General features: G+C 48.1%; 2 protein-coding genes across 8 annotated transcripts in view; both read left to right on the forward strand.

Annotated features, from left to right (window-relative positions):
* The first annotated feature begins 5,131 nt into the window (after positions 1-5,131).
* On the forward strand, positions 5,132-8,639 carry LOC149365474 (uncharacterized). The gene is made up of 2 exons (XM_089542766.1): positions 5,132-6,418; positions 7,452-8,639. The coding sequence occupies exons 1-2, from the start codon at positions 6,104-6,106 to the stop codon at positions 8,301-8,303; spliced, it is 1,167 nt and encodes a 388-aa protein (XP_089398892.1). The 5' UTR covers positions 5,132-6,103; the 3' UTR covers positions 8,304-8,639.
* Positions 8,640-20,156: 11,517 nt separating this feature from the next.
* The window catches only part of LOC149365475 (uncharacterized), a 36,661-nt gene continuing 29,661 nt past the window's right edge, over positions 20,157-27,156 (forward strand). For 2 of the 7 annotated variants that reach the window (XM_089542773.1, XM_089542782.1), the window contains exons 1-4: positions 20,158-20,856; positions 21,920-22,198; positions 25,504-25,580; positions 25,886-25,934. In XM_089542773.1, coding sequence (XP_089398899.1) covers positions 25,568-25,580; positions 25,886-25,934 — 62 coding nt within the window. In that variant the 5' untranslated portion in view covers positions 20,158-20,856; positions 21,920-22,198; positions 25,504-25,567. The other 5 variants (XM_089542789.1, XM_089542794.1, XM_089542784.1 and 2 more) reach the window with 5 other exon arrangements.

The following is a 27,156-nucleotide window of genomic DNA, read 5'->3' on the forward strand; positions in this document are numbered from 1 at the left end:
TCCTGTTTGCTAATGTTACTAAGAATGCAGTAATATTGTTTTTTATTGTCAGCATTACATTTTGCCAACTTATAAGGCCTTCCGATAAAGGTATATTCACTGTATACTGGTTCAAATACCTAATAATCCTCATACACCCACCCACAACCTAGGATATTTACACCATGACATGTTGTTAGTATCACCATCTTCCAAGTTACTTGCATTCAATTCCCCTGTGTGTCATCAACTTGGGTATTCTAATGGCACATGGCACAAATCTAACTTAACTAGAATCCTTGAATTAGTTCAGTCCTGAGCCGCCTGTTTTATTTTCTCAGGCCATTTTTGAAGGTCCAGTGTGACAGCACCAAAAGTGCATATTTGAATGTCTTCATCTTATGCAGGTTTTTTTTGCTCCTTACCAACACGTCCCCAACTAATCAGTCCCAACTTGTAGTCTCTCGTGCACTAGGTGCACTAACACTCTTGTGCCTCGTTTAGCTCATATGCCACTGAATTTCAAGATTCGTTTTTGTTCGTGCCACAGAAGGCTGTAACGGTCTTGCATCCCACAAGGCTGTGTATCTTACTGTCCTGCGAAGTGGTTACTACAGAAATCGTGGTATAAATTACGAACTCACTGAGCTCCTACCTGGCACACCATTTTAAAGCTCGCTACTAAAGTAATGTCATTAGGACCACTGAGGTGTGATAAATATGAAAACAAATAGATCTGATATAGTGCTCAGTCACTCGGTCACCTCGGCAAACCAGTACAATGCTCTCTTATACATAACGTGTTCATTGAGAACTTTGTTCATAATTTATTTCAAACTATATCGGGGCAGATTTACACAATAGTAGCATTTGGGCTAACTTTGCACAAGCTAGCTTTAGCTACCTACATTCGCCGACTGCAAAGCTAAACATGCATTAGTGCACCCACCTGTTGTTGACCAGGCTTCTCTTTGTGCTTGTCTGTTCTGCTCAGCTGAGCAACACACTGACTTCATGATGTGGCTCAGTGAGAATTATACATCTGTATGCTTATGCATGTAACTTGTATATAGTCACATGTACTAAGGATAGTATTAACTGGGCAATTGGTTCAGCTTAAAAGCTCTCATCATCAGATTGCAGCAAAGAGATAGCAATAAAAGACAAAAGTCATCACTGCCTTTCTGTTTTTCTTCATCATCCTTCGGCCTGACTTCAACTTGGTTTTTTTCCAACTTCCTTATGACTACTGATGGCTCAGTTAATTCGTTTCCTTGCAACCCAGACTGGCAGTGGAATAAGGATATTTTGCTAAGAAATTGGTAATTAGTAACTAGTACGACATTATTCTATATATAACAAGTGGTGCGGATATCGATTAACAAATACAGATTCTCTCTTTTGCTTGCTGCTTTGGGAATCAGAGTTGCCCTTAAAATTTCTCATATTATTTTTTACTGATCAGAAAGGACGTACCTTCAAGATTGCTGTAGAGCTTTACTGGAGAACTTAAGCATCTATGGCCCACACATACTTCAATGGCTTATTTTTCAATTCATTCTGTCCTGAGACATCATAGCTCTTATTTCTGAAAATTAACTTTTTCGCATTCTGCTTGATATGATTGTGTTTGCTTGAGGTAACTGCAAAATATGAAGCAGTTCCCGTTCCCTTGACTATACAAAGCATTATATCCTAGTCTCCGCCAATTTTTAGAAGAGCAAGTTGCTGGGCTAGTTGGTGCTGTTGCATCGTGGTGGAGCAGCGCAAAGGACGGGACACAAGAAACAAGGAAAGACGTACACAGGCGCTGACTATCAACTGAATTTTTATTGCGAAATATCGCTATATATTCTCTGTATTTCGCAATAAAAATTCAGTTGATAGTCAGCGCCTGTGTACGTCTTTCCTTGTTTCTTGTGTCCCGTCCTTTGCGCTGCTCCACCACGATCTCCGCCAATATTTGCTATGTAAACTTTCCAAATCGGTTCTTGCATTTCCTTAACCTCTAGGCCAGTGTACTTACTCCAACCACTTTGTTTTAAATTCATGGGACAGTTAAGAATGCTTTGTGGTCATACGCACAATACGCCACCTTGTTTCTGTGCATGTCAACATTGATTGGCTCTCAACAGAACTTTCCACACTTGTTTACTATGCTGCATACTGGTTTGCACAATGTTCACTGCAATGTCACCTCAGGAAGCACTGGTAAAAGGAAGCGGCCTGCCCACTGTCACTGCAGAACAAAAGCGTGCACTTTAGTACAGTGATGCGCACCATATCCGCTTTGAAGCCACTGAGTGGTATTTCTATTTCAATTTTCTTAATGGTGTGAAAAACATGACGAAAAAAAATCAGAAAAGAAATCAGTATTATTGCGTCGTCATTTTTCTGTGATGTGATATTGTAAACACCTGCAGTTAACACTGATCTTCCATATTAGTAAAGGTTGGGAACATTGTAATTTCCTCATGTATAGATGCATTCATATCTGATGGTAACATGCTAAAATATGCTGATTTTTTCATGCATACATAATACACACATACACATACACCTTTTCTTTAATGAGAGACAGTGGCGTGTTTGATGTCATTTGACCACACATTCTATGATGTGGATAGAGTTGAAGTGCGGCAGGAGTGAACAGGGACACAAGAAGAATGATATACAGGTGATGCTGGATTTCCCACAGCTGAAGAACCAAGCTGGGCAAAAATGATCTGGTTTGGTTTGGTTTATGGGGTTTAACGTCCCAAAGCGACTAAGGCTATGAGAGACGCCGTAGTGGAGGGCTCCGGAAATTTCGACCACCTGGGGTTCTTTAACGTGCTATGACAGAGCATTGTTAAAGGCTGTGAACAAGCAGTCCACATCAGCAGCAGCAGATGCCCTCTCTACAGATGCAACAACCAATCTTGTCAAGGTCACCTTGACGTCAGAAGCAGTAGCATGGACTAAGCCTTGGTACTATTCCCTTTTATCTAAGAGCACACAGAGGCATCTGCTCTACGTCCCCTCTTGTGTAGGACAGTCCAGCATACACTGTTCGTGATATCACTTTGGACAGTTGGCAGTATCAGTGAGGTGTTTGTTGCGGGTTGTCTCTTTTTGTTTCATGTTAACTATGCGTATCTATTCCTACAACAAATATTTTTGTTTGCATTGAATTGGCATCTAAGCTCAGTCAACAACCAATGTTCAGTTTTGGTTTTTGGCTGTCAGAACATGTTATCACCGAACACTATAGTCAGATTCAATTTAAGTCTGCAGTGAAGCTTTGCCATCTGGACCGCCGCACAGAATTCTTCCGCGCCAAAAAAAGTAGTCCGCTGTTAAAACTTTTATTGTATACTACCATAAGAAGCTTATTACAAGAAAAAATGATAAGCTCTAGAATTCTGATACCTGGATAGATTAATAAAGTCAAACATCGAACAACTTATTTTATTTACTGTTATTGGTTAGTGGAGTAATACAGGATGCCTCGGGCCATGACCGAGTGCTAACAACTGCTGTTTCTTTTAAGTTTTATCCTACTATACATGAGGTACGCGGTATGTGAACCAGAATCATAAAATTTCAGTCACAGCAATTTCATCTTGTTCAGATGTCTGATGTGTGTTCCACAAGGTCACCATCCTCAAATCCAGCAAACAATTGTCATGAAATGTACCATTATTTTTTTACTTGCAGTTATGTTGTAGGTAGGTAGCCAACGTCTGTGTTAAAGTACTCCACTCAAGATGGATGTAGGTTTGCTTCTGCAAACAATGGAAACTCACTAAAAGCATGTGTTTGATTGCACAGACGGTTACCAGTTGAAAATAATAACAGTCATATTCACCCGACATCACTGCTATCATTCAGCAGCACAGAGAACCCTATGCAACAATTTTGTGGCAACAAACGACAGAGTGCAGGAACCACTGTGTATACGTACGCATGTATGGAGTGCATGCTGCACGTACTGTTTCTTACTTCAGAATGCTGGCCTTTGCCAGTTACCACCCAGCAGCTATTGCCCCATTTCCATCACTATGCAAGATCAATGCTCAAATGCATGTGCGGTAATTAGTATCCAACTGTACAGCACTGCATACAAGAATTCCCAGTAAGTGTCAGCAGTTCACCCATGATGGCTATCATTAATCCTGATTTTCAATTACAACCTCAGGAATGCCTTCAGGTACTTTCCTGGGCCTTTTCACACCTCTGTCCCATTATGGGGACAGTGCTTCTAATTAGCCCCCTCAGTTCATCCATCAATAACTGTTCCCTCTTGAGGCTGTTCACTGGTACATGTTCCTCCATAATGTCATTTTCCACCTGTCTTAGTTGTTTTTTGGGCTTCTCCCAAATAAATGCAGACGTCATAATCTCTTTTGTCAGTTAATTTGTTATCCTTTGTCATTGTATGACCGTCGCAGCATTCCTTTCTGAAAATTTGACATTCTTCATTTTAAATACCCCTAGTATGCGGTCTTGACATTGCGCGCATCCATCCCGGCATCCGTGGGATTGGTACGCGTTACAGATTCCGCAAATATGTGCTTCCGAATTCGCTCACGCGGAAATGTACAGGTCACAGCCTGCCTTAATTTCGAGTGCTACCATACTGTACATGCGCCCGTTTCTTCGCCTTCCATCACGTGCCCCAGTAGTACGGAAGCTCTTTCGCAGCAGCTCAATGCGCGGGCACAGCGGGGAATCAAGGCATCAACCCACGAGACGATTCACTTTGAAACCGGTTCGCATCTCCGTGGTACGCCGCGTGGCGTCACCTTTGCGTGTGCAAAGTTCTTCGTCCTGTTGCCGGCTGAACTTCGGCACGCCATGGCTATGCCGAAGTTCAGCCTAGGTGCCGGTCGCCGAGGAGCAAAAAAAGACCACGTTTTCGCGCCGTCTAGGTTGCCAACAGGAGCATGCTATTGGACAGACGGCAATCCCGGGCGCGCCAATCGGAACGCTTTAAACCATCCGCCTCGTCCGCCAGCTCCAAAATGATCGTACAACACCAATTCCGCCCCACGCCCGAGCGAAGGCCGAAAGCGAGCGGTTCGCTCGCTGGCGGATCCGTCCAAAAACGATCGTACAACGGTGGAGGAGGGCGCGTGCATCGAGGCACCCTAGAGGTTCACATACTGGCGCGCCGCCATTCTGCGAGAGGGGGTTACTAATTTTGATAAGGGATCTGAATCCCCCACGCTAGAATGTAGGGACTGCGCATGAGTCCAAAGCAGGCAACAATTTTTTTAGTGTCCTCCCGGCAAACCAAAAACCTCTCGACGTCTAGCTAGACGTCTCTGAGAGGTTTTTTGTTTGCTGGGCTGGTTCGAACCTTAATGATTCAAGGACAGTTTGGTGAAAGAGCGCCATGCCTAGCGTCTTGATCTGCATGACGTTGAGGTCAAAGCCCTGTTTTTCCAAGAATTTCACCCAGGAGAATCCGACCACCAAGCTGGGGGAAAGGTTGTGGAAGCCAGTGGCGGCACTGGGGCTCGAGACCCGAGAGAGAGAAAGACGTTCAGTGCATAGAATGGTTGAGTGGGCCCTCATTCCATGAGCCCGTTGGCTTTTGCCCCCGCTCTTGCCCGGTTCACCAGGGAAAGCTAGTCTTTCGAATGTGAGCTGGACAGCGCCGCCTCCCAGTCCTCACTTGTTGAGTTATTGATTCTTTGTATAGCTGGGTTTTTCTGCCATCCCCATACCATATGGTATAAGACAGCCACCTCACCGCAGAAGGCGCAATGCGGCTCGTACGAATATGGAAACATATAGCTGAATTTGACAGAATTTATATAAGTATTCGATTGCAATTTCCTTAAAACGACCCCTTGCTCCCTGTTTAAACCCGAGCCTTCCGCGCACAAGGAGGATGCAAAATGCTGCCGTTGTGTAAGAGACAGAAAAGAAGAAAGAAATTTTCGCCCTTGCAAAGGAGCGAAGATAAGGAAGACAAGGAGAAGTCTGTGCGAGCCGCACGTGACCTTGAGGGCGGGAGTGCACCGGCAAGAAGGGTCGCGCGGCCGGAGCCGACCAGGAGGTCAGGGGCGGCCGAAGACGATGGTGTCGCCGTCTCCGCCGTCGTGGGTTCTTCGCCGCCCCTGAGCGGGCGGGCATGGTTGCCTGCCCTCCGCCGTCACTGCTCTGCACGTTGGCCGTCTTGCTGCGCCTGGGACTCGTCGCAGCTGGAGGCATGTCTCGACGCCGCCTGCAGCAGTCCTCGTCGCCGCCGTCGGGCCATCCTCGCGACGACGAGGATGGCGCTGTTGCCGCCGCTCCCGTCCCGCAACCGCCGTCCGCCATGCTGCTGCCCGAGCTGGTGGGCCGCCTCCTAAGCGAAGCGGCCGCGAGCGTCATCGTGGACGACGAGTCGGAGGTCATCCGACTGGAAGACGGCGTCGTCTGGAAGCCCCTCCGGGAGCCAGATCAGGTAAGGTGTGGGCGGCAGCAGATTAATCCTCTACCACAGTTACGAAGTGATTAAGAACCAGACCATAACCCGAGGCCACTCTTGTGTTTAAGGGGTCTGCGCACTATTTTGGCGGCGCTAGATTCTAGACACCCTTACAGTTCGGCGGATGGTGGTCCGCCTAACTGTTGACGACGCCCTTGCACCTTTGTCCATGTCTTTCTTCACCACACTAATGCCGCAAGTGGATGACAGTCGGCTAACCAAACGCTGGCCCAATCACAATCGCCGCTTTTGATACGTGGGCCCAATGGGACATTTCGCAACGTGTTATCAAGGAGCTCTGCGATGGCTTGGTGACATCAGGAGAAGCAGGTGGTGTATCCAGTGGCTATAGATACCAGTATACACTATACTGGTGCAGTTAGGGATAGTTGATTCGTCATTTTGCACACGAGGACCCAGGGATACAAGAAGCAGTGAAAAGCAGCGGTGATCTGCTTTTGGCGTCCATGTTACTCGTCGTTATGGTTGTGTGGCGCACAGAGGTACGAGTTCATGGAGGAGGGAAAGAATTCAAGAGAGGCGGTTACGTCACATTTTTTGAAGCCGGACGTGAAGGCTTCCCTCTGCTTCCCTCTGCGTCGCAGCAGGGCCAACGCACTTATCCCTGCAGACTTTCGTTAGGCAAAACCCACACTTCCTCCTGTAAGGCTGTCGTACCCGTCTCCCGAAAGCGAAGTCGCAGCGAATTGTCGTGTTACTGATGCCGGGGCCTAGGGCTTCCGAGCATCAAGAGAAGCCGCGAAGGTCACCCTAGTTATCAGTGTCCAGAAGTCCTTTCGCTGGGAACTCCCGCTTAGGAGAGCGCTGCTCGACTTGCCTCGTTGGCTGACCCAAGGGACTGCGATTCCTCAACAAAACACAACAGTCTGCTGGCAGCCCTTTCTCACGAGCATGTCTAAAAGTACACACTAGATCTTTTTTGTTATCATGTTCACTGTAGCTTTGCTTCTTTGGCAGTGTTGTTGACACGACCCTTCATACTACACAGGTAAGGGCTGCCGGCGAGCACGTGAGCGGAGGCCTGCCCGAGGTGAAGAGGGAGCTTCAAACTATCGACGAGGCAGCTGCCATCATCGAGAACGACCTCCCGCACCGTTGGCTGGAAGCAGACTCTCCGCTTCTGCGAACACGAACTCCCGGGTTACGTGGAGTTACGCCCGATAGCGTTAACCTCGTCCCGGAAGACTACGACCCGAGGGCAGACGTAGACATGGCCCAAAACCCAAACCTCAGCAACAGCGGCAACAACAGCAGCAACAACAATAACGAAGATGCGAGCCGTTCAAGTCACCCACGGAACCGGAAGCCTCCGGAAGAGCCCAGCAAGGGGGATCCTGGGAAAGATGCGACTCTTGAGACCACAGGCTCTCGCGCCAGAAAGGACGTCGCCGCAGCCAACGCCAGGGATGGAGCGAACAAGGGGGAGGAACCTCCCATGACCGAGTCCAGGGAAACCATGACAGAGTTCTCCGGCGCGGACGCGAGTGTGCAGACGGACGTCGCCCTGGATGAGTCCTGGCAACCCGATGGGCCGAAGTCGAAGACCGAGCCACCACATGTAGCCACGGTGAACCGGGAGGTGCAGACGTCCAAGAAGACAAAGGACAAGCACTCGCAGACGCAGCCGACGACGCCGGCCCTGTACTCGATGGCGACGCAGACGGACCTGCAGCCAGCACCGTGGTATCTGTTCCGTACCTCGACGCAGAAGAAGCAGCTGGCGGCCTTCATATCAGCCTTCTTCGTGCTTGTCTACCTAATCCTCTGCTACGGTCTAGTGTGCTTCGCGCGCGACAGGTACGCTGAGGAGTTTGTCTACGAGGAGCTGGATTATTTCTGAGCTTACTCCGGACGAACTTGACCTCTCTACTGCAAGCCTGGCTATGCAACTAGCAGTGCAGATGTACCGGTGTCTTCTTGCCTTATCTTTTTGTGGCGATGAGACAGCTGCAAGTACAGAGAAAGTCAGTAGGTCATATGTTATTACTGCGAATTGAAAAAACTGTCGCGAAAGCTATCTGGACAGCGCTGCCACCATCTAAATCAAAGCTCGCAGTCTAGTTGTATGCTCATGGACGCTGGAACTAAGCGAGAGAGGCTTGGATGCTCGCGGCATCGTGAGAAAAAAAAGTTTACTGTTTTGAAGGCTAGTGCCTTCGTGGAAGTCGCGCTGCCGGTGAGGAAGTGCATCACTGTAGAGAGTATAGTGAATAAAAAATTTGCTTTGCAGTCCGAGACAACAGCTTTCGAGACATTTATTGACGGGCCGCTGTCGAAATCGATATTAGTAAAAGGCGAGCTGTTGGGTTCTTACCCTCCCTGACCGTGCATGCTCAAGAGGTTTGTTACGAGTGGCAATTTAGGCTGTTTGTGATACGGGGGGGGGGGGGGGGGGGGGGGATCGACAACGAGCTATGAGCTGCTGCTCCCGTGCAGCTGTTAAATACTGTCCTGAACACAAATCTGAAATGCTGCCAAGACAAGCATATGACGCATACGTATGTGATGACACAAGGAAGGGGCAGAGCTTACCAGCAAACGACTTTCGTCGCCGGAATCACCAGGGGAATAATCCACCCGGCGTCCGTTAGACTCGGCAACTCGTCCTATGCTCTGTTCTTTTGGCAGCGGCCTCTGCCCAGAAATGCCATCCATGTCGTCCACATCAAGGAAGCACCACAACTTCACTTCTGAACCTATGAGAAACAACGGAGTCGCACAGTTGGCTGGCATTGGCGACGTCCTGGGAAGCCGGATGAGGCTTTGGCAGACACTCGTTGGACAATATCTGGCGGCGAGGAGGAACCAAGACGAACGTTAGCGGTGCCAACAGCAATCAGACACGAGACTGCTAGCGATGATTATTGCCAAAACTTCACGTAAAAATCGTACACTGCTCAACATCAAACTTCAAGCGGGGCGTTTCCTTTTGTCCGTCCCTCTGTACTAAAAAGAGTAGCGCCATACTTCCGAATTTTACACTTGATGCCGATTTTTCTGTTCTGCAGCAGTGATTGGCCCAGTGTGATGACACGCTGCATCTCTCAGCTTGCGGTTGTTTTTCTGCGGTAAAGGGTTGTAGTCGAGTGCTCGAGCGACTGCATCCAGTGAGTATAGCAGGGAGAGAAAGAAAATCACGTATTAAGTGCTGTGGTTTGATTGTGTCTGCGAACGCAGCAGTGGGAAGTTGCAATGCCACTGAGTGAAGGGTGAAACGAGAGCGAGGCTTAGTACGCACCTTGCGCTCGGCGGTGGGTGTTATGCAGCCGTCATCTGGAACCAGGAGGGTGTCCATTTCATGGATGATGTCATCGCTTGAGTTAGTGAGGTCTGAAGTGGTCCAGTCATGCGACTAGGTGACAGAGGAGGCAGGTGGCTGGGTAGCATCGGCAGACACCGCGGCTTCCAAGGGAGCTCCTTCAAGCAGAACTTGAAAGGAAACACCGCAGCGGCTGAGGACTAGGGCCAGCAGAGGTGGCGCGCGGCTGGTCGGGAGAGCTCGGAAAGCACGTCCGACGCGCACTGCTGCTGAGGAGAAACTCAGTGAGTAGGATAAACGTTCCCATAAAAGAAATGGTTATAATCAAGGCACGGGACAATAGCAAAGCTCCGCACCTTTTGTGTGCGTTAACAGGTTACCCTTTTGGGGCTGCTCTCTAGGCACTTAGAGATATGTGTAAAAAAAGTGAGAGGGTTTTTAAGTAGTCAAGCCGAGTAAACGTGAGAAAGCATGTGTTCATTCTCCGCCTCTTTCAGGCATCTGCCTGCGCACACACGTGTTTCTCGATCTTCATCTTCACGCCCTCTCTCCACTCTGCGGCAGCGGGCGCGACGCCCTCCTCCCATTGGGTACACAGCTGGCGCGACGCTCTTCCGAACTAACCCGAATTTACCTGACTTACTCCGAGGCTTCACACAACATTCTTGGTTGGGTTTGACCCCGTTAACTAGTGCTTTTGCACTAAAAAATACCAAGCATGGTGGCACTCACCACCCCGCGTGAAGGGGACGCTCTTGACATCATCATCAGCCTGACTACGCCCACTGCAGGACAAAGGCCTCTCTCATGTCTCTACAATTAACCCTGTCCCCTGACAGCTGCGGCCACACTATCCCCGCAAGCTTCTTTATCTCATCCACCTATCTAATTTTCTGCTGTCCCCTTCTACGCTTGCTTTCTCTTGGAATCGTCCGTTGCCCTTAACGGTTATCTTGCCTTTGCATTAAATGCCCTGCCCATGCCCACTTCTTCCTCTTGATTTCAACTAGGATGTCATTAACCCGCGTTTGTTCCTTCGCCTACTCTACCCTCTTCTCCTGTCCCTTAACGCTACACCTATCAAACCTGTGGCGTAAAGCACGCCAACAAGTTCGTCAGGTGTAGGGGAGGGGTGATCTACCAGATTCCGCTTACATGCGACAAAGTTTATATTGGACAAACCGGAAGGTGCTTGAACGAACGTTTAAGGAAACACGAGCGTTCACTTGAAAAAGGCACTGGCTCTAATCTTGCGCTTCATTGCAAAGAATGCAAATGCAAGCCTCGTTTACGCGAAACTGTTGTTCTAGATAGAAGTAGAGACAGCGTAGCCCGGGAGTTAAAGGAAGCCTTCTTTATAAAAAGAAAGTGCTTGGAATGCGTCAGTGAAGCGTCAAAATCATCGTACGGGAGTGAACTTGCCTTTTTAGAACTACATCGCTAAATTTTTATTGCTGACTATGCGTGTTTCAATCGTTGAGTATTTTCTGTTTCCTCGTTTTATTGTTAAGGTCTGTGCACTTTTTTTAGCCCCACGTTGTCACATTCAGTCAGTTTTTATTCCTTCCACAATTTCACTTCGTCAGTTTTTATCAGTTTTATCCTTGTTACTTGCTATTGATGTTTTTTCCGTTTTTATGCCTCTTTACACCTTGTTACTTTTCTATTCATAGTCATCAAGTGTACTTTTTTTCTCATTTTGTTATCATCCCTTTGAGATTCAGTTGACTTTTAGCTTTTTCACCCTGTTATGTTTTTATCGCTTTTATGGCTCTTTACACCATGTGGCGTTGACTGCATCTGATTATCTTTGCCCCTGCCTGCCTATATATTGTACGAGTTTCGCTCAATACAAATTCAGTTGTCAGTTCAGCGCTCTTTCCTGTCCCTTCTCCGTTTCGCCTTCGGGCTTCTTTCGCGCTGTTTTCACTCATGTCACCTATCATTTTCTTTTCCATAGCCATGGCTGTGTTGTCCATCCATTCATTCATCATCAATTTAACCGGTAATGAGGCTTGAGGAGGAAGCCGGCAAGAAAGTGGGCATTTAAGAGAGACCATGCATATTTGCTAGTGGCCCGCACTTTGTCGCCAGCACATCTGCCATGTGCTGCCTCTAGCCTTGCACCGACTCTCAGCTCTGAAGTCGAGCTCCTCTACGCACTACGCACGCCGGTCTGCATTGTTGTTGTTTCCAGTAAATGTATTATTGAAAAAAAAAAAGAATGGCTGACGGTTTAGCATTGCTAAGCACCAAATATTGCGCGAAAGAAGTCTTCTTCAGGTGGACGCCACCGTCACGTACCTGAAGGTGCGACTGACGCTTCCACTGACGCATGGAGCCAGTTATGCGTGTCCAACTTTTTCATCATCTATGCCAATTTACCCAATGTACGCCGGCGGCTTATGCTCCAGTGCTGTGTTTCTGCAGCAATGTTGTCAACGCCAACGCGCATTGCTCTAGTGCCGTGTTTCTGCGACAAAGTTGTCTACGTCAACGCATGTAGCGCACATATATCTCTGTCACTACCGCCACATAGATTAAAGCGCGAATATTAGTTTCATAGCAGTGTTAGTGGATGAAAAAGACGATGTGCAATGCACAGCGCGAGAGTGTTGCAGTTCATCGGCGGAATATCAGCATCTGAAATATTCCTGGAGCAGGAAATTTGTCAATCTCGGCAGCTAGAAGTATCTCTGACGAGGTTGCGCTGCCGTATCCCCCGTCTAAATTTCTATCTGCACAGGTCTGGTTTGGCGTTATCTCCCCTCTGTGCATTTTGCCGTGAGCCTGAATCTATTGATCATTTTTGGCTCCATTGTCGTCGTTTCACCTCTTTGAGAAGAAGACTGCTGGAGTTGCCCTTACAGCATCTTGGCCTTAGTTTGAGAGCCATTTTTTCCCCTTAATTTGCAGTACATCCTTAACTGCAGTTCATTTCCTGAGTGACTTAGCAAGGCAATGTCATCAGCGAATCGCAGATTAATTACTATGGCCATTAACTCTTATCCCCAACTGTATCCAATCCAGGTGTATGAATACCTCTTGTAAGCACGCGGTGAAAAGCATAGAATAGAGTGTCTCTCTGCTTGACACCTTTCCTTATCGGAATTTTATTGCTGTCTTTATGGAGATCTGTAGTGACTGCGAAGCCATTATAGATACAGTACTTTTAAATAAGGCTATTCTACACGCTGATTCCTCAATGAATGCATGACTGCTGAGGTTTCCAATAAGTCAAATGCTTTCGGGTAATTTATGAAGGCTATATGGGCTGGCTATATGCTGCACATTTCTCTATCACGTGATTGATAGTGTTCATATGGTCTATTGTCAAGTATCTTTACCAAAAGCCAGCCCGATCATTTGGCTGATTGAAGTCTAACATTTTCCTGACTTTATTAGCGATTACCTTAGCAAACACCTTGTAGGCAACGGACAGTAAGCTGATCAGTCTAATTATTCGTCATTGACGTCTCCTTTCTTATGGATTATGTTATTGTTCTTCCAAGCTTCTGGTACAGGCTATAAGGCACTGCGTGTACAGGGTGGCTACTTTTTCTACCACAATCTCCCCCTCTTCTTTCAAGAGATCTGCCGTTACCTGAGCATCACAAGCTGCTTTCCCTCTTTGCATTGTTCCTCTTTCGTTACTGGCAGGAGTTCGTTTTCTTCTCTTGCCTTCTCCCGCTGTTCATGGCGACGACATCGCTGTGTTCGTGACTCAGCGACACGTTGCGGTGCGGAGGTGAGACCTTTCCTCTCAGACTGCACAATTATTTACAGCACTTGTTCAGAACATTGTCGTCAGGTGCGACATCAACAAGATAAACTGGAAAACTGGGTGGAGAGTCGGAGTAGAGAGGCTAGCAGGATCAGGTCGTTTGCCTCCTACTACACAATAGTCCGCAGTCCCGGAGGACCTCCGTACGCCTTGTCGCCCTTCTACTAGGCCCCCGTTTTCGCCCAGAACGCTTGCTGTCATACTGCCTATCTCATTTACATCCTGATTACATTGGCTGTACAAATATGTGTAGAACTCTTCGGCTGCTTTAACTATCTTATCCATGTTGCTAATGAGATTGTCCTCTTTACCTCTTAGCGCATACATCTGATTTCTGACTATGCCTAGTTTCCTCTTCACCGCTATTAGGCTACCTTCGTTCTTTACAGCATGCTCGATATTAAACTTGCTCATGTCAGTTACCTTGCGCTTATTAACTTTGATAGCTCTGCCAGTTCTATTCCGTCCGTCGGGTTAGACGCTTTCATGCATGCTTTGGCGTTTCTTAGATATTTCGTCTCCTAAGAGATCTTGCCGGTAACATGTCGAACCATCCTACCGCCTACCTCTGCTGCGCACTCTCTAATGATAGCTGCGAGATTATTATTCATAGCTTCAACATTAAATTCATCGTCCTCAGTTAAATCCGAATATCTGTTCTGAAGCAATATCCTGAATTCCATATCTGTAATACAAATGCGCTGAGTATAACAATCACAACACGAGACGCGACTGGACGAAGCGCATTTGTACTACAGCTATGGAATATCAACTAGCCCCAGTTGTCGCATTATTAACCTGGATTCCTCTGCCTTCCCTCTTACCGCTGACTCGTTAATGGGCTTCCGCTTCACTAGTTTCTTCCGTTCACTCTTCAAGAATCTAGGCTAGTTCAAGACCTTACCATCCTGTGGTCGCTACAACGCACCTTTCCTAGGACCTCCACATCCTTCACGATGCCAGGGTGAGCGCAGAGTATGAAGAGTATTTCCGGTATACGTCTCTACTAATAAGTCCGTTATTCCGAAAGACCGCACTTACGGCTGTCTGGGACACTAGGTCACCCTAACAGCTCATTTCAGGTAAATATTTAGAAGCTTCGCGCCAGATCTACGCCTTCTTTCTGAAAGGAAATGGCAGCACTCACCGAACAACGGCTGACGCCATCCAAAAGCCGATCTGGATCACATGACTATGTAAGGCATGTTCTGTAAAGCGACAACTACCAGTGGAAAAATACAACAGACTCAGGCCCCAAATGCGACAAAATAATTCGTCATCTTGCCGTAAGGACTGATTGCTCTTAAGTTCTTCACGCGAGCCATCCGAGATTGGAATATGTTGCCGAATGATGTTGTCATCTGTAATTATTTCAATGCTTTTTTGGAAGGATTGTCAAATCTTTAATGGGAATAAGTGCACTGTTTTTAATTGTTTGTTTTTATGTTACTGCGTGATTTATCGCATTGCATTGTCTTTTCCTTTTCGAAAGGTATTTTGCAAACAAGATTTTTATTGTTGTTTTTCCTTCTTTATCATTCCTGCAGAAACCTGACTGTACTCATGTATTTTTTGTGTGTATATAATTTATCCCTGTCCTGCGAAAGCCTCCAGGGTGAGGGTAGCAGTATGCTGTAAATAAATATTGAGAAGTCGCCTGTTGTCACGACAGAACTGCTTGTGTCGCTACGACAAGAGACTGCGCAATACTGCAGAAATTTCAGCTTTTAATAAGAATTTGTTACTACAAGGCCAAGTCCCAAAATACTATAAAAAATGTGTTGTGTAGACAAAATTTTGCATTGTTTTTCCACAGAGCTCGCTGGCCGATCGAAGTAGTTGGTGTCTTCCGTAGCAGTGCCGCAATACAGTGACACTTGCGCTGCATGTAATTATTTCGGCAACAATATCGGACGTGCGATTTAATTAAGATATGATCGTGCATAATTACGGACCCGAGACGATATTTATATTGAAGAAAGGAAGCTACAACCTCTTTAGTCAGCTCGAAATGAAATGAAACAAACAAAAACACACACTGTACAGTGAACGTTTTCTTTTTATTTGCACTTTGTTACAGAGTAAAATGTCGTTCATGTCTTCCTAAATTTCTAGAGTTCCATCAAGGGAAGCCCGCGTAAACCAACCCTTTAACGCCCAGTGCCTTCGTGACGATCCAAATGTGCGCAGAGTGCTCGTTTCAACATTTAGGTTGGTCACAAATTTCGGTGTCGAACTGTTCCCAGTAGCAAGCGCGTCTAATAAAAATGCATGGCGTCACTGGGCGCACGCTGTGTAAAGGGAAATAAAGTGGAGGGGGGGGGGGGGGGGGGCTCCTACGTACGTAGTACGTCTGCTAGCCGACGTTCAACGACTCCTAGTGTTCCGTTTGGTAGAATAGTTGCCGAAAAAAAAAAGTTTTAGCACAAGCCGTTAGGTATACACTCGGCTAAAGAACACGTGCTTCACCGAGAAATAAGGTGCCCACAGCTACAAGAAGCACAATGTCGAATAAGGCCGGACAGGAACGGTGGAACCCCTTGCCCGCAGGCTAACGGACGCCAAGGCAAAGCGCGATATGCATCACCCTCTCCCCACTACAACCTCCTCCTTTGTCTTTCCTCCTCCTCATCGAAGGGAATGACCGCAGTTGTCTAAACTAAGGAAAGTTCTAGCTGTGGAAGCGTTGGTCAGAGGAAGGTACCCCACGAACTCCACCTTTCTTCAGGTTAATGTCTAGAGAGCAACTTTCCATTCACTCTCCTACCATGAGCTCTCAAGTAGCAGCACCTATGAAAAAAAGCGAAGAGTCATTGAAGCAGCACTGAGGACTCAATAGTTGCGCAATAACTACTGAACGCCCGTATATTGAAAATTCGCGATATACCGATTTCCCAAACAACAAATTATTTTTTCGACACCGTTGCATTATACTAATGCTCGATCCTAAAATGTGGCAGTTATGTCTTCATTGCTCCGTAATTCGATCGCAGAATGATTGGTTTGTTCTGTGAGGGCTTAACGTCCCAAAGCGACTCAGGCCGCGAGGGACGTGGTAGTGAAGGGCTCCGGAAATTTCGATCACCTGGGGTTCTTTGACGTGCACTGACTTCTTACAGTACACGGGCCTTTGGAATTTTGCCTCCATCGAAATTCCACCGCCGTGGCCGGGATCGAACCCCCGTCTTTCGGGTCAGCCACCCAGCGCCATAACCACTGAGCCACCGAGGCCGCTATCGCAGAATTGTTGATAAAATTTTTGTAATGCTGAAGTTAACGAGCAGTAGATTTGACTGTGCGACTACTATTACAGCGATGTTCTTGCGCGACAGTATACCGTGTATAAGACGGATTGTAGTCGGAGGTCACTCTGGAAAAACCTTTGCCTAACGGTGGACTTGCTCGATTGATAGCTGTCACCTCCCTAGACCTGTCATCGGCCTGTCCTTACCCTGTTGGATGCAGGAGCAAATTAATGGGGTGCGTGGAGGGTTGGTTGGTTGGTTTATGGGGTTTAACGTCCCAAAGCGACTCAGGCTATGAGAGACGCCGTAGTGGAGGGCTCCGGAAATTTCGACCACCTGGGGTTCTTTAACGTGCACTTTAACGTGTTCTTTAACAGTACACAGGCCTCTAGAATTTCGCCTCCAAAGAAATTCAACCGCCACAGCCGTGATCGAACCCGCGTCTTTCGGGGGGGACGGTGCTGTCGCAATTATAGAAAGAGCTTTTTAGGAAGCGTCATATAGTAGAAAATTAACACGAAATGATACTCTCCACAAAACTGAAAGCAAGATGGAGTGAAAGGCATACGCCTTGAGCTGAACAGGTAACCGATGGCCACACATGGTGATAGAGCGGATGTGCCACAGGAAGGTACCCAATATTGTCCTCCTGGATCTTGTCATGGGATGTGTGCTTACTGCTGCACTCAGACTAGAAAGATGTAGAAAATGATACATGAAAAGGAATAGCCGGCGACTGCGGCGACATTTGAGAGCAGCGCATTGCGTTTGACAGAGTCCCGCGCGAAGTGCTTTCGATGCGCCACTAAGAGGTTATGATATAGTAAAGATAATTATAGATAGAAATACGGTTACTTTTTCTGTTCTTTTTTATTTCCTGCTTTTTCAAATGTGTGCAAGTTTTCTTCGTCCACCAAACGGGTGAACGGGCCGCCAAAATACGAGGGTTTCGTCGACCTACCAAATGAACAGCCTTCATTCGTGCTTCGTCACCACGTTGTACAACATAACGGTCGTATGAAGATGACCAGAATAAAGTTCCCGCCAGTTGAACCTGGAATGTATCCCAAGCAAAGAACTGCAAATGAAACCCTCCCGCCGACCGAAGACGTGGTGTATACAATCATTGCACGGAAAGGCAGACGGTTCTTGCGACCTTACTCTAAGCCCTGTCCACGATAGTGTCGACTGTGAGAAGGAAGCCGGCATAGAGCTCCACTTCTTTGAGAATGAGGCGAAAGTGATTGCCTTTACTTTGCGTCAGTGTACTCGCAACTGTTGGGAAACCCTAAAAATAGCCTCTAAACGAAGAGTATACGACAGTTGTATCAGCCACTACTCACTATATATTATGCGGCCGAAATTGGGGGGGGGGGGGGGGGGGGGTAGTCTTGGAACTTCAAGTGGACAGTGTGGATTAGAGAACTCGGGCTAACGGCGTCAAAATGGACTTGGATCATCCATTTCTTGGCTAAGTGGAGATCAATGGGAGAGGTCTTAGTCCAGCACTGGATGGTCGCCGAGCTGATGACAGCAGATAAGCAAAACGCTTTCCAACACACCTTTTTTTCCGCTTACAATGCCAGCAACAGTCAAGAATGAGTTTCGGCCAGTATATCTCCTGTCACTGTTTCCGCTACTTGCTGCCTCCTTTTATGCAGCCCATTCGATTGCGATTGCTCCAGGAGCTACACCTGGACCACGGTTGATACAAAGGTCTGCAGGAGGTGCATATTAAGAATGCCCTCGAAGCATCCGCAAGCCAGGAGATCAGTTGAAGAGTGTTATAAATAGGTTGTGCTCAGACATAAGAAATACAGTGCTGTCTGGCGGCAACTGTAGACAAATTGCTGCATATGCCTTAGCTCCTTCATCGCTACTACCCTACTTTGACCCTCCAACACTGCTCAACATGTGGGGCGGCCCAGGCCCCCTCATACACTACCTGTGGGAATGCTCCAAACCCATGGCAGTTCCCTCCAATACCCAAGCCCCTCATGGGAGGCTGCTCTGTGAGCTGCTAAACCAGCTGGCCAAACATGGCTAGCGGACAGAGCTCACTGTGAGGCCCAGGCCCGTGGACTCTTGGTCAAGGAGGAGCCCACCCTTGAGGACCTTTTGTTTTTTTCTTAAAATAAAGTTGTTCCGCCTCCTCCTCCCACTGTCGCAGCGAATGGAGGCTCTTTGGAATAATTTTGATAGAGAGATCATTGAGCGCAATTTCGCAAGGTTGATCTCGTTTGAGTACTCAGCATTTTTTTTATGTCACAAAGACACTGTATATGCTTGGCGTTTAGCTCGCATTTAGCAATAAGGATGACTAAAAATTTTAGAGGGTGAAAAGGGGCGTGCTGTACGCAGTATGCTGGTAAAGGAATAGGGGTGCTCTTACATGGCCTTGAAGCCATCGCCAAGTCAGGAGAGAGAGGGCAGGCTGAAGTAACAGGAACCCAGCGGAAAAAGGCGCAACTTCGGGGGCTGAATTTGAATTGGGGAGGTGCGCGCCTTTCTCGCTCACCAGGAGGTCAAGGCCCAGGTCGACTTTGAATGAAACGGCGTCTCCAACCAGCTACCAGCCTTCTGAAATGACCGTTGGATGCGCGAACTGCGTTAGGCTCGAGTTGATGTGTGCCTTCCGGTCTTCCCATCCGATCGAATTAAACAGACGTGCCAGGTGCGATGAATTGCTTCCAGGAATGCCTGATGCAAGCTGCAGCACGTTCTGACGACGACGTAGACTAGTGAAAGCACTGCCGGCAGCTCGGTGAAAGCGAAATCCTCTCTTGGCAATGTGAGAGCGGCAGAAACGACAGCAGCAGTGACGAAGGCGGAAAGGGAAACGCATCAAGAGGGAAGGAGGGGGTTGGAGGGGGGGAGGATGGCATCATGCGTGTGGTCACCGCTGCGCGGATCTCGAGCGTTCACATAACGTCTTCCTGCTGCTAGTGTTGTGTGCGTGTGCGTGCGTGTGTTTGTTGGTGCGCTGCTGCTCAGGTTTGCTGTGAGAGAGAGTGTGGGATAGGGGGGTTGGGCTGCAAACAGTCGAGTGGCGAGAAGGAAGTTCCTTTCCCACGCGAGGGGCTGGCGCACTGTCTAGCGCGAGGCGGAGCCAAGGTTTTTTGGGACCGGGCTTTGGCTTGCTTGTTTGCTTCATCGTGGGAGAGGGCCGCACGCGCAAGGAAGAGGGAAGGGAGATTCCGAGAGGAGGAAAGGAAAAGCCAGCGCGAGCAAAAAACAAAGCGAAGCGGCGGCAGAACCTCGAGCGAAGCTTCGACGACGTCGACAACGCGCTAGCTTTTTGTACTGTGCCTGTCGCGGGGATTGTTCAACGGTGTGTCGAAGGCGACGAAGCTATCGCGAAACCGCCGCTGGAATTTACCCACCCCGCCCACCCGTCGCGAATCATCGAAGCACATCGCTAGCAGCAAGTTTGCATACGAGAACGGAAGAACTATACAAGCACGGCATATCGGCCCCGGAGAGCTCCGTTAGCAAGCATCATCGTACAGTGATGTTCGGCGAAGAGGTTTCGGACGGAAGCAAACGAAGTAAACATACAAATGACCGGTCACCGACGCGTGGGCCCTCCAGCGCTGCCAGAAGCGATGAACGTCTCTGCCGAAAATGGGTGGGGTCGACGGCTGGGCTTCTCGGAAGCGTCAGCAGAAGGGTTCCGAGGTGCTCGGCGCCGGCCACGATCCAAGGAAGGCTTCCGCACCGCGTTCGTTCGCGTCGCCATCTGATTCTCGAGCAGGAGACCGAGGCTCAAAAAAGCGTGACGTCACGTGTTTTTGGTAGAGAGGCGCTCAAAACCCGGAACGGCAGAAGGCGTGAAAATAATTTCTCCCCGTATCATTTAGGAGCCAAATTGTGACGAGTCAAATTTGCGGCCGCGTTAATTGGCTTCAACGAAGGACGAAAAGAGCCCGACGCTTTCGCCCAGCCCCGTCGCGAGAAGGCCCCGAGAGCCCACGTTACGCAAATGCCGGAGTGACGTCACGGGTCTTCTAGCCAACCGCGTGCCGGCAAAGCTTCACCACAGGGTGAAGCTTTCTATGTGCCAGCCAATGAGAACACGGTCGGATATTGGCATGTTACATGACGGGTGAGTGTGTTTCTGAATATTATTTTGCTGATAAAATTTTCGGGGGGAAAACATCGCGTACCCGAACCAGCCGAGCCTTGGTTTAGAAGAGTTGTCCCGCGATCCTAGCGTGCCGGGCGGCGCGCCGTTGACGCGTCCGCGCCAGTCCCCGAGCCCGACCGACCATCCCGTGGCGTTTTCCTCGAATCGCGCCCGACAGCGGAGAGAAGGAGGGAGGCGAAAAAAAAGAAACCTCACACTGGGCTCGGGGGGTCACGGGCCGAATCAAACCAACAGCCCTCGGCCTGCCCTTGTCCCCTAACGCACCTCCCACGACCGATTGCCGCGGCTCAAATAGCGGCCAGGCCAATGGGACCCGCGGCACCGGCTACCCCCGCGAGCTCCCGTGCACGCGAGCCACCCGGCAATGGCGATCGGCCGTCAGGCCTCGCACGTCAAGGGCGCCCTGCGTTCCTCCTCGTCACCCCGAACGCGCACCGCCCCGCCGCTCGGGCACGGTCTCACACCGAGGGCTTCTTCCCTCTTCCTAGCATCCCCTCCGGTTTATTGCTCATCGGGAACGAACCGCGACGTTCCATTCACGTAGTACTACAAAGCGATTAGCATGCCTGAACAGCTTGCTCGGCGTTCGCACGGGCGCACAACGCTGCGCCCCGGTTCTCGAGATAAGGGTGCTGCTTCGTCGAGGCCGTTGAACCGCGATCGGCCTCGCGAATACGGTAGTCAGCCTTAATCCATCAATGAACCTGCCCTGCGCGCTATTTTCTCGCCACATATATGACACCCCGCTTTCTCTCACCCACCAAGATACGCGTTCGGTGGAACACATCGCGGCGTCTCACCGGGCCCATTTCACTTTCGCGAGGCTGTCTCGGCGATTGCTTTGGCGGCGGTGCTCATTAAAAGCTTAAAAGCGAGCGTCAGTTTGGTTTTCTCGTGGTGATTTACAATGAATTCGATGTTTTCCTCCCCACCCTCCGCCTCCCCGCATTTTTTTTATTCCTCACCTCCCCCCCTTCTACCACCAACCCGGACCGCCGCTGCGACCTCGTTTGGTTCGCAGACGGACGCAATGGCCAACGGTGGCAGCAGATGCGTAGCATAACAAACATGGCGGCCACCTCGGCGGAGGACTTCTCAGGCAGTGCGAGCGCTCGCCGTCGGCGCTGCTACGACTTGGGCTCGTTCGCTAAAGTGTCTCCGGAGTGACGTGCCCGCGACGCGGGAGAGGTGTTTGCCACTCGTGGGACGCCCGGGGACGCCGTCGAGCCGCGGCAAGGCGCGTCTCGGATGGCCCGAGACGTCGGCTCAGAGTAGCGCCCCGCAGTCTCTACCAACGGAGGTAAACGCATCCCCCCCCCCACCACCACCACCACCTTGCTCCACCTTTCGTCCCGACCTGTGCGTGTGTGTGCGCGTGTGTGTGTGTGCTTTGCGAAAAGACAAGAAGGCTTGCATCACGCTCGCCTCGCGTTCCTGCGCGACGCGCCTGCCGGCTGCCCGAAATAAATCGCGGTCCCCCCGACCTTCGTCTGGCGGAATCGTCGAACTGCACAGGCAGCGTAGAAAGAGCGGGCTGCTCACTTGGGAGGGTGGGAAGGAAAGACCGATTATCGAAAGGTTTGCGAAGGCTCTCTCGCGGCCGATTTCTAATCGTAAGGCCCGATTCCGGGGCTCTGGCGTGTGCCCGAAGTGGAGGGAAGAGCGCGTCGCTGCCGCCGAGTAGCATGGCTTCGCGATCAGCTGCTTGCGTCGGACGGCGTGCTGTGCCCGGGTGCCGCGCTTTGGCCCGCGCAGCGGACTGCCGATGATCCGGGCGGAAAGGCCCGCGTGTGCTTGTGTTTGAAAGTAAAGGCATCGTGCCGTCCACTTTCAGGGCCAGCGACGCGGGCGAGCGTCGTATGTTGTCCCGCGTGTAGCAGATCGCACGTGTGCACGCGTACACGTCAAGTGCGTTGTCATCAGTTAGTGGGAGCTGCCGCAAACAACCTCTCGTCAGCCGTCCACGCTGATTAGGTTTGCTTAGTGAACAGTGCATGCACTGAAAAGCAATCAGGCACAGAAACGACTTTTTGGACTTCCACAGAGGAAATTAGAAATCAAGTCTGGCCAATTTGATATTAGTTGGTTTCAAATATGGTTTTCAAAGACGAGTAGGTGTGTTTTTGTGGGGTGCATGTTGTATGGCATGTGTGTTTACTTTCTTGATAACCTTACAGGCATCAATCACAGTGTTGTGCATTGTCCATTCAAAAGAGCAACAAAAAGCAATGTTTCATTGGCTACAACAATAGCTGGCTGCACACTTCATCCATTGATATGTGAGGGAACCAGCAACGTATGCGTGTTCACTTTTTGTTTGCACCAGGTGCATATTCCTTTATTTGCATATGACATCTTTTTGTTTTTAGGGCTTCGTGTCTGGCTTGGGAGTTGTACCTCACCATCACTATTTTTCTCTGACAGATTACACTCTTTGTTCTGTCATCAACTTGACAAAAATGTATTAGTTTTATGCATTCTGTCCTTCACACACGTGCTATAGTGAAGAAAATAACTATTGTACTGGTATGTATAGGGTCTTAACGTCCCGAAGCATCACAACAGCTATGAGGGACGCCGTAGCAGAGGGTTCTGGATTAAGTTAGACAACGGGGGGCTCTTTAACGTGCGCAGTTGCTGCACGGCACATTGGTGTTTTTGCATTTCGCCTCCACCAAAATGTGGCCACGGCAGCAAAATAATCATTATGCATGACAGGATGCGTAAGTAGTGATGTTCAACGAAGAGATAGAAACTTGGTCGTTGTTGTGGAACGATTGATAATGAACGCATGCTGGATTTGAATCCATAGGTTGCATAGCTTTTTGTGCGCAGAAATTTTAGGCACCACAAACAAATTCCCGGTTTCCATGTACACAACACGTAGCCTTATGTTATAGGGACAGTGTGGATAACTCCATCCTATCATTGTTCGTAGTAAACCTACTCTGGCTTCTTCTGGCTTTATTCACGTTTGTCCCTCAACGAAAGATGCGTTTGTCGGCTAGAAAATTGGATTCAGAAAGTTTCCAGTCTGTCGTTGCAAACTTAGCGCCCTTACTCACAGGGACGGCCTGCCACCGTTTTAAAGTGAATGATGCTGCAACTAAGCCTCTGGGATCTGCACCCGAAAATTGGTGTCAGCACATGCACTTTACTTCAAAATCTATCAGTGGTGGCGACATCTGTATTTCATTTTTTGGTCTTTTCCAATTCATGAAAGCTGTGTTTTTGATGACAGTGGTATATTTGTGATTAGAATACTTTACCCTATCGACAGAGGCCAACTTATATTTGTCTTCGGTGTCCATTTGAACTATTGCTTACTGCTAGCATGCTTGAAAAGGCGATTTCTGCGACTACTACCAGCTCGCGCATGATACATGGAATTGTCGCAAGATGTATCACATTTCAAACGCTCATGGGCTCGTGTAACATATTAGAAATATTAAAGAAAGAATCACACATACGCTCCAGTGAAGGAAAGTGCCACTTTAGAAACAGCAACTCGACTGCTTATTTTTGTCTTTCCTTTGTACAAGATTTCTTGCAGTAAATTTGCGTTGGTGATTGTGCACTGCTTTCCAGGCTGAGTGGCAGTCCTGGTATATTGTTGGCAGCTCAGTGACTGATTTCACTGTGGGATTAAAAATGCAGTTTGAAACATAAGCCTTCAGTGTACTTAGGGGGAGCCTTGAAACCTTGCTTTTTATTGGTGGAATGTATTGAGAGCACATATTTTTTTACCTTTTAGTTGTGCATTACAAGGTGTCTTTGTGTCACTGTATGATATTAATTTTTGTCTTACCTGTTCATATCTCATTATTAAGAGACAGTGTTGTCACATAGATTTGCAGCGTATGCATGGCTGTGTTCATTTGTTGTCAACTAGGTTTGCTTTCCTTCAGTGGTCATTTTTTTCCCTCCCTGTTTGTGGAATCTGTTTACTAAAACATTTGGGCTGCACTCAGATTTTTATTTAGAGTTTACAACATTTAATATTTCCAACTCTTGGGCAGAAGTCTAAATCAAACATGCAAATATTGTGAGCATCATTACACAAAAACATCAGTAATGGTGGTGTTCTGTTTGTTTGAAATTAAATTTGTTTTTCATTGTTAGCTAAAGGCGGGCAAACTGCTGTAGTTTGATTATTGGTTCAAGGAACTAAGGAAGGGTGAAACCTCTTATTACTAGGTGCAATGGGAGCTTACAGTCTGTGATTATAATAATCTAGGATTGTGAATCGAACGCCCATCTTGTTCAGCCTGGCACAACCTGTCTCAAGCGTTATTTGCCCAATAGTCACATGTAAGGGAGACAGATTTTGGATGCGCTGTGAAGTAAATATCAGGCAAAAGGGTTGTTGCTTATATCCACAGATTTAGAAACAAAAATCTCCACATATTTGATCAGCAGTTCTCCATTTGTCAATTTTGGGGCACAACCAGCTGAAGGCGGAGTTATACGAGGCAGTATGCACGTGCGTATACGCTCTTGTGTGGCCGACAAAGTGTGTGTGTGTGTTTCCCCGTTTCTTTTATTGTTGTCTCCCCTGCCCATATTGTTTGTTTGTTTTTCTCCCCTTCCTCACCTCCCCACCAGGGCCACAAGCAATCTGCCTCAGTAGCAAATCAGAGTTCTGCATGGCCTATTCCATGTTTTCGGAATGTTCAATCCAGGTGATCCCCGTCTCTCATTGTTGTTGACTGCTCTCGGTTTATTTCATCTGCGTCTACCGCTGCTGCTTTCTTCAGTGGGGTTATGCGTGCACCCCGCTGCATTTCCGTGTTGTTCTCCGCGTCTCGGTTGCATTGTCCAGTCACGGAGGATGTGTCTGTCTTGACCGCACTAACCACGAGAATGCTGCTGCTGCGTCTTCCGCCCGCACTGTGGCGCAATTCACTAACAATAGTTTGTTGTTAGGTCCATTACTTCACTGGCTGCTTTTCTCATGATGGGATTGGCATTACTTCGCTTTTTTCAGGCACCTTTGCAATGGATGATGGGGGCCGATGTCTGCTTGACGTTATAAAGTGAGTACCCCAAAATCGAACCTCATTTCCACTCTTAGTTGTTGTTCTAAGGACCCAACTTTTTTTGTGCCACAGTAGAAAATTTACTGCCCATGGTGCCCGATTCCACGACAGTTTTATTCGAAACACTGCTTAAGGTTTCTGCCGAGAAGTTTTTGATCAGTGGATGTGTCCGTTTTTGTGTATCCTGATGTTGGAAACCATGATCAGTGAGTGCAATAGCTATTGCATTCTTAATATTGCATAAATTAATATGATCCCTGCCACCAGACAGTAATTAGACAGCTTTAGTACAGCGCAGCATTAATTTCTGTTTCCGCACCCAAAGCTGTTGCTACACAGTGACATACGTCTCGTCGATGAAAGTTTGAGCAGACCATGGCTACACAGAAATGCAAAACACTGTGGCTTCATCTAGAAACAAAACCTCAAAGCACATTGCTTGTGATGTGAAGGGTGCACTGGGGAGAGTTCACACTGACTGGGCCGCTCACGTCAAGGAACTTCATGAACTCATGAACGTTTAGTGCAGTGGGGTTGTGTGGGGACCCAGGGACCTAGGTGTCTCAAATGCCATGGTCAATAAAGTTATTTCTTTCTTCACACTATAATGAAATATGATGAACCCTTCTAAAAAAAATTGTGTGAAAAGAACACATAGGTAATGTTTTACCGCAATTTGGTCACTTAGTGACATACACCAAAATTGGAAAGTTTTCACTGTAGGATATCGTTTTAGCTTGTTTGATGCCATTTTCAGAGATAAATTAGGGCTATCAGTAATCGTTTCTTCCATATTACAGTGCTTGATCCTTACCCTATAGGGCAGGATGGTTTTATTTTCACCGTACCTTGATGGCACGTTTTATTCAGTTGTCAGCTTCTTTGATCTTTTCCTATGCTACGTAGGTGTACTGCACCAAGCAGTGATTATTTTGTCTCAGAAGAATCCGGCGCACATCCCATTGCATCTCCTAGCTTTTAACTGTTAGCTGTAACTGTTTTAATGTTAGCTAGCAGATGTAGCAAATACTTTCTTAAAGTAGTGAGCTTGATAGCAAGTTCTTAGATATATTAGATATATTTGTGCAAACGGATTTTGTAACTCATAGTTAATGCCCTTTTATTTAGGGTTTCTAGCGTTGTGCGTCTCTGAATAAAAAGAAAAGGGTCACACAAACCCTCGAGTGCTTATTTGAAAAATCATCAAGCATTTTAATGC

Source organism: Amblyomma mixtum, chromosome 1 (genome assembly GCF_055824585.1).
Source record: "Amblyomma mixtum isolate Tamu chromosome 1, ASM5582458v1, whole genome shotgun sequence".
In the NCBI taxonomy this organism is placed as follows: domain Eukaryota; kingdom Metazoa; phylum Arthropoda; class Arachnida; order Ixodida; family Ixodidae; genus Amblyomma; species Amblyomma mixtum.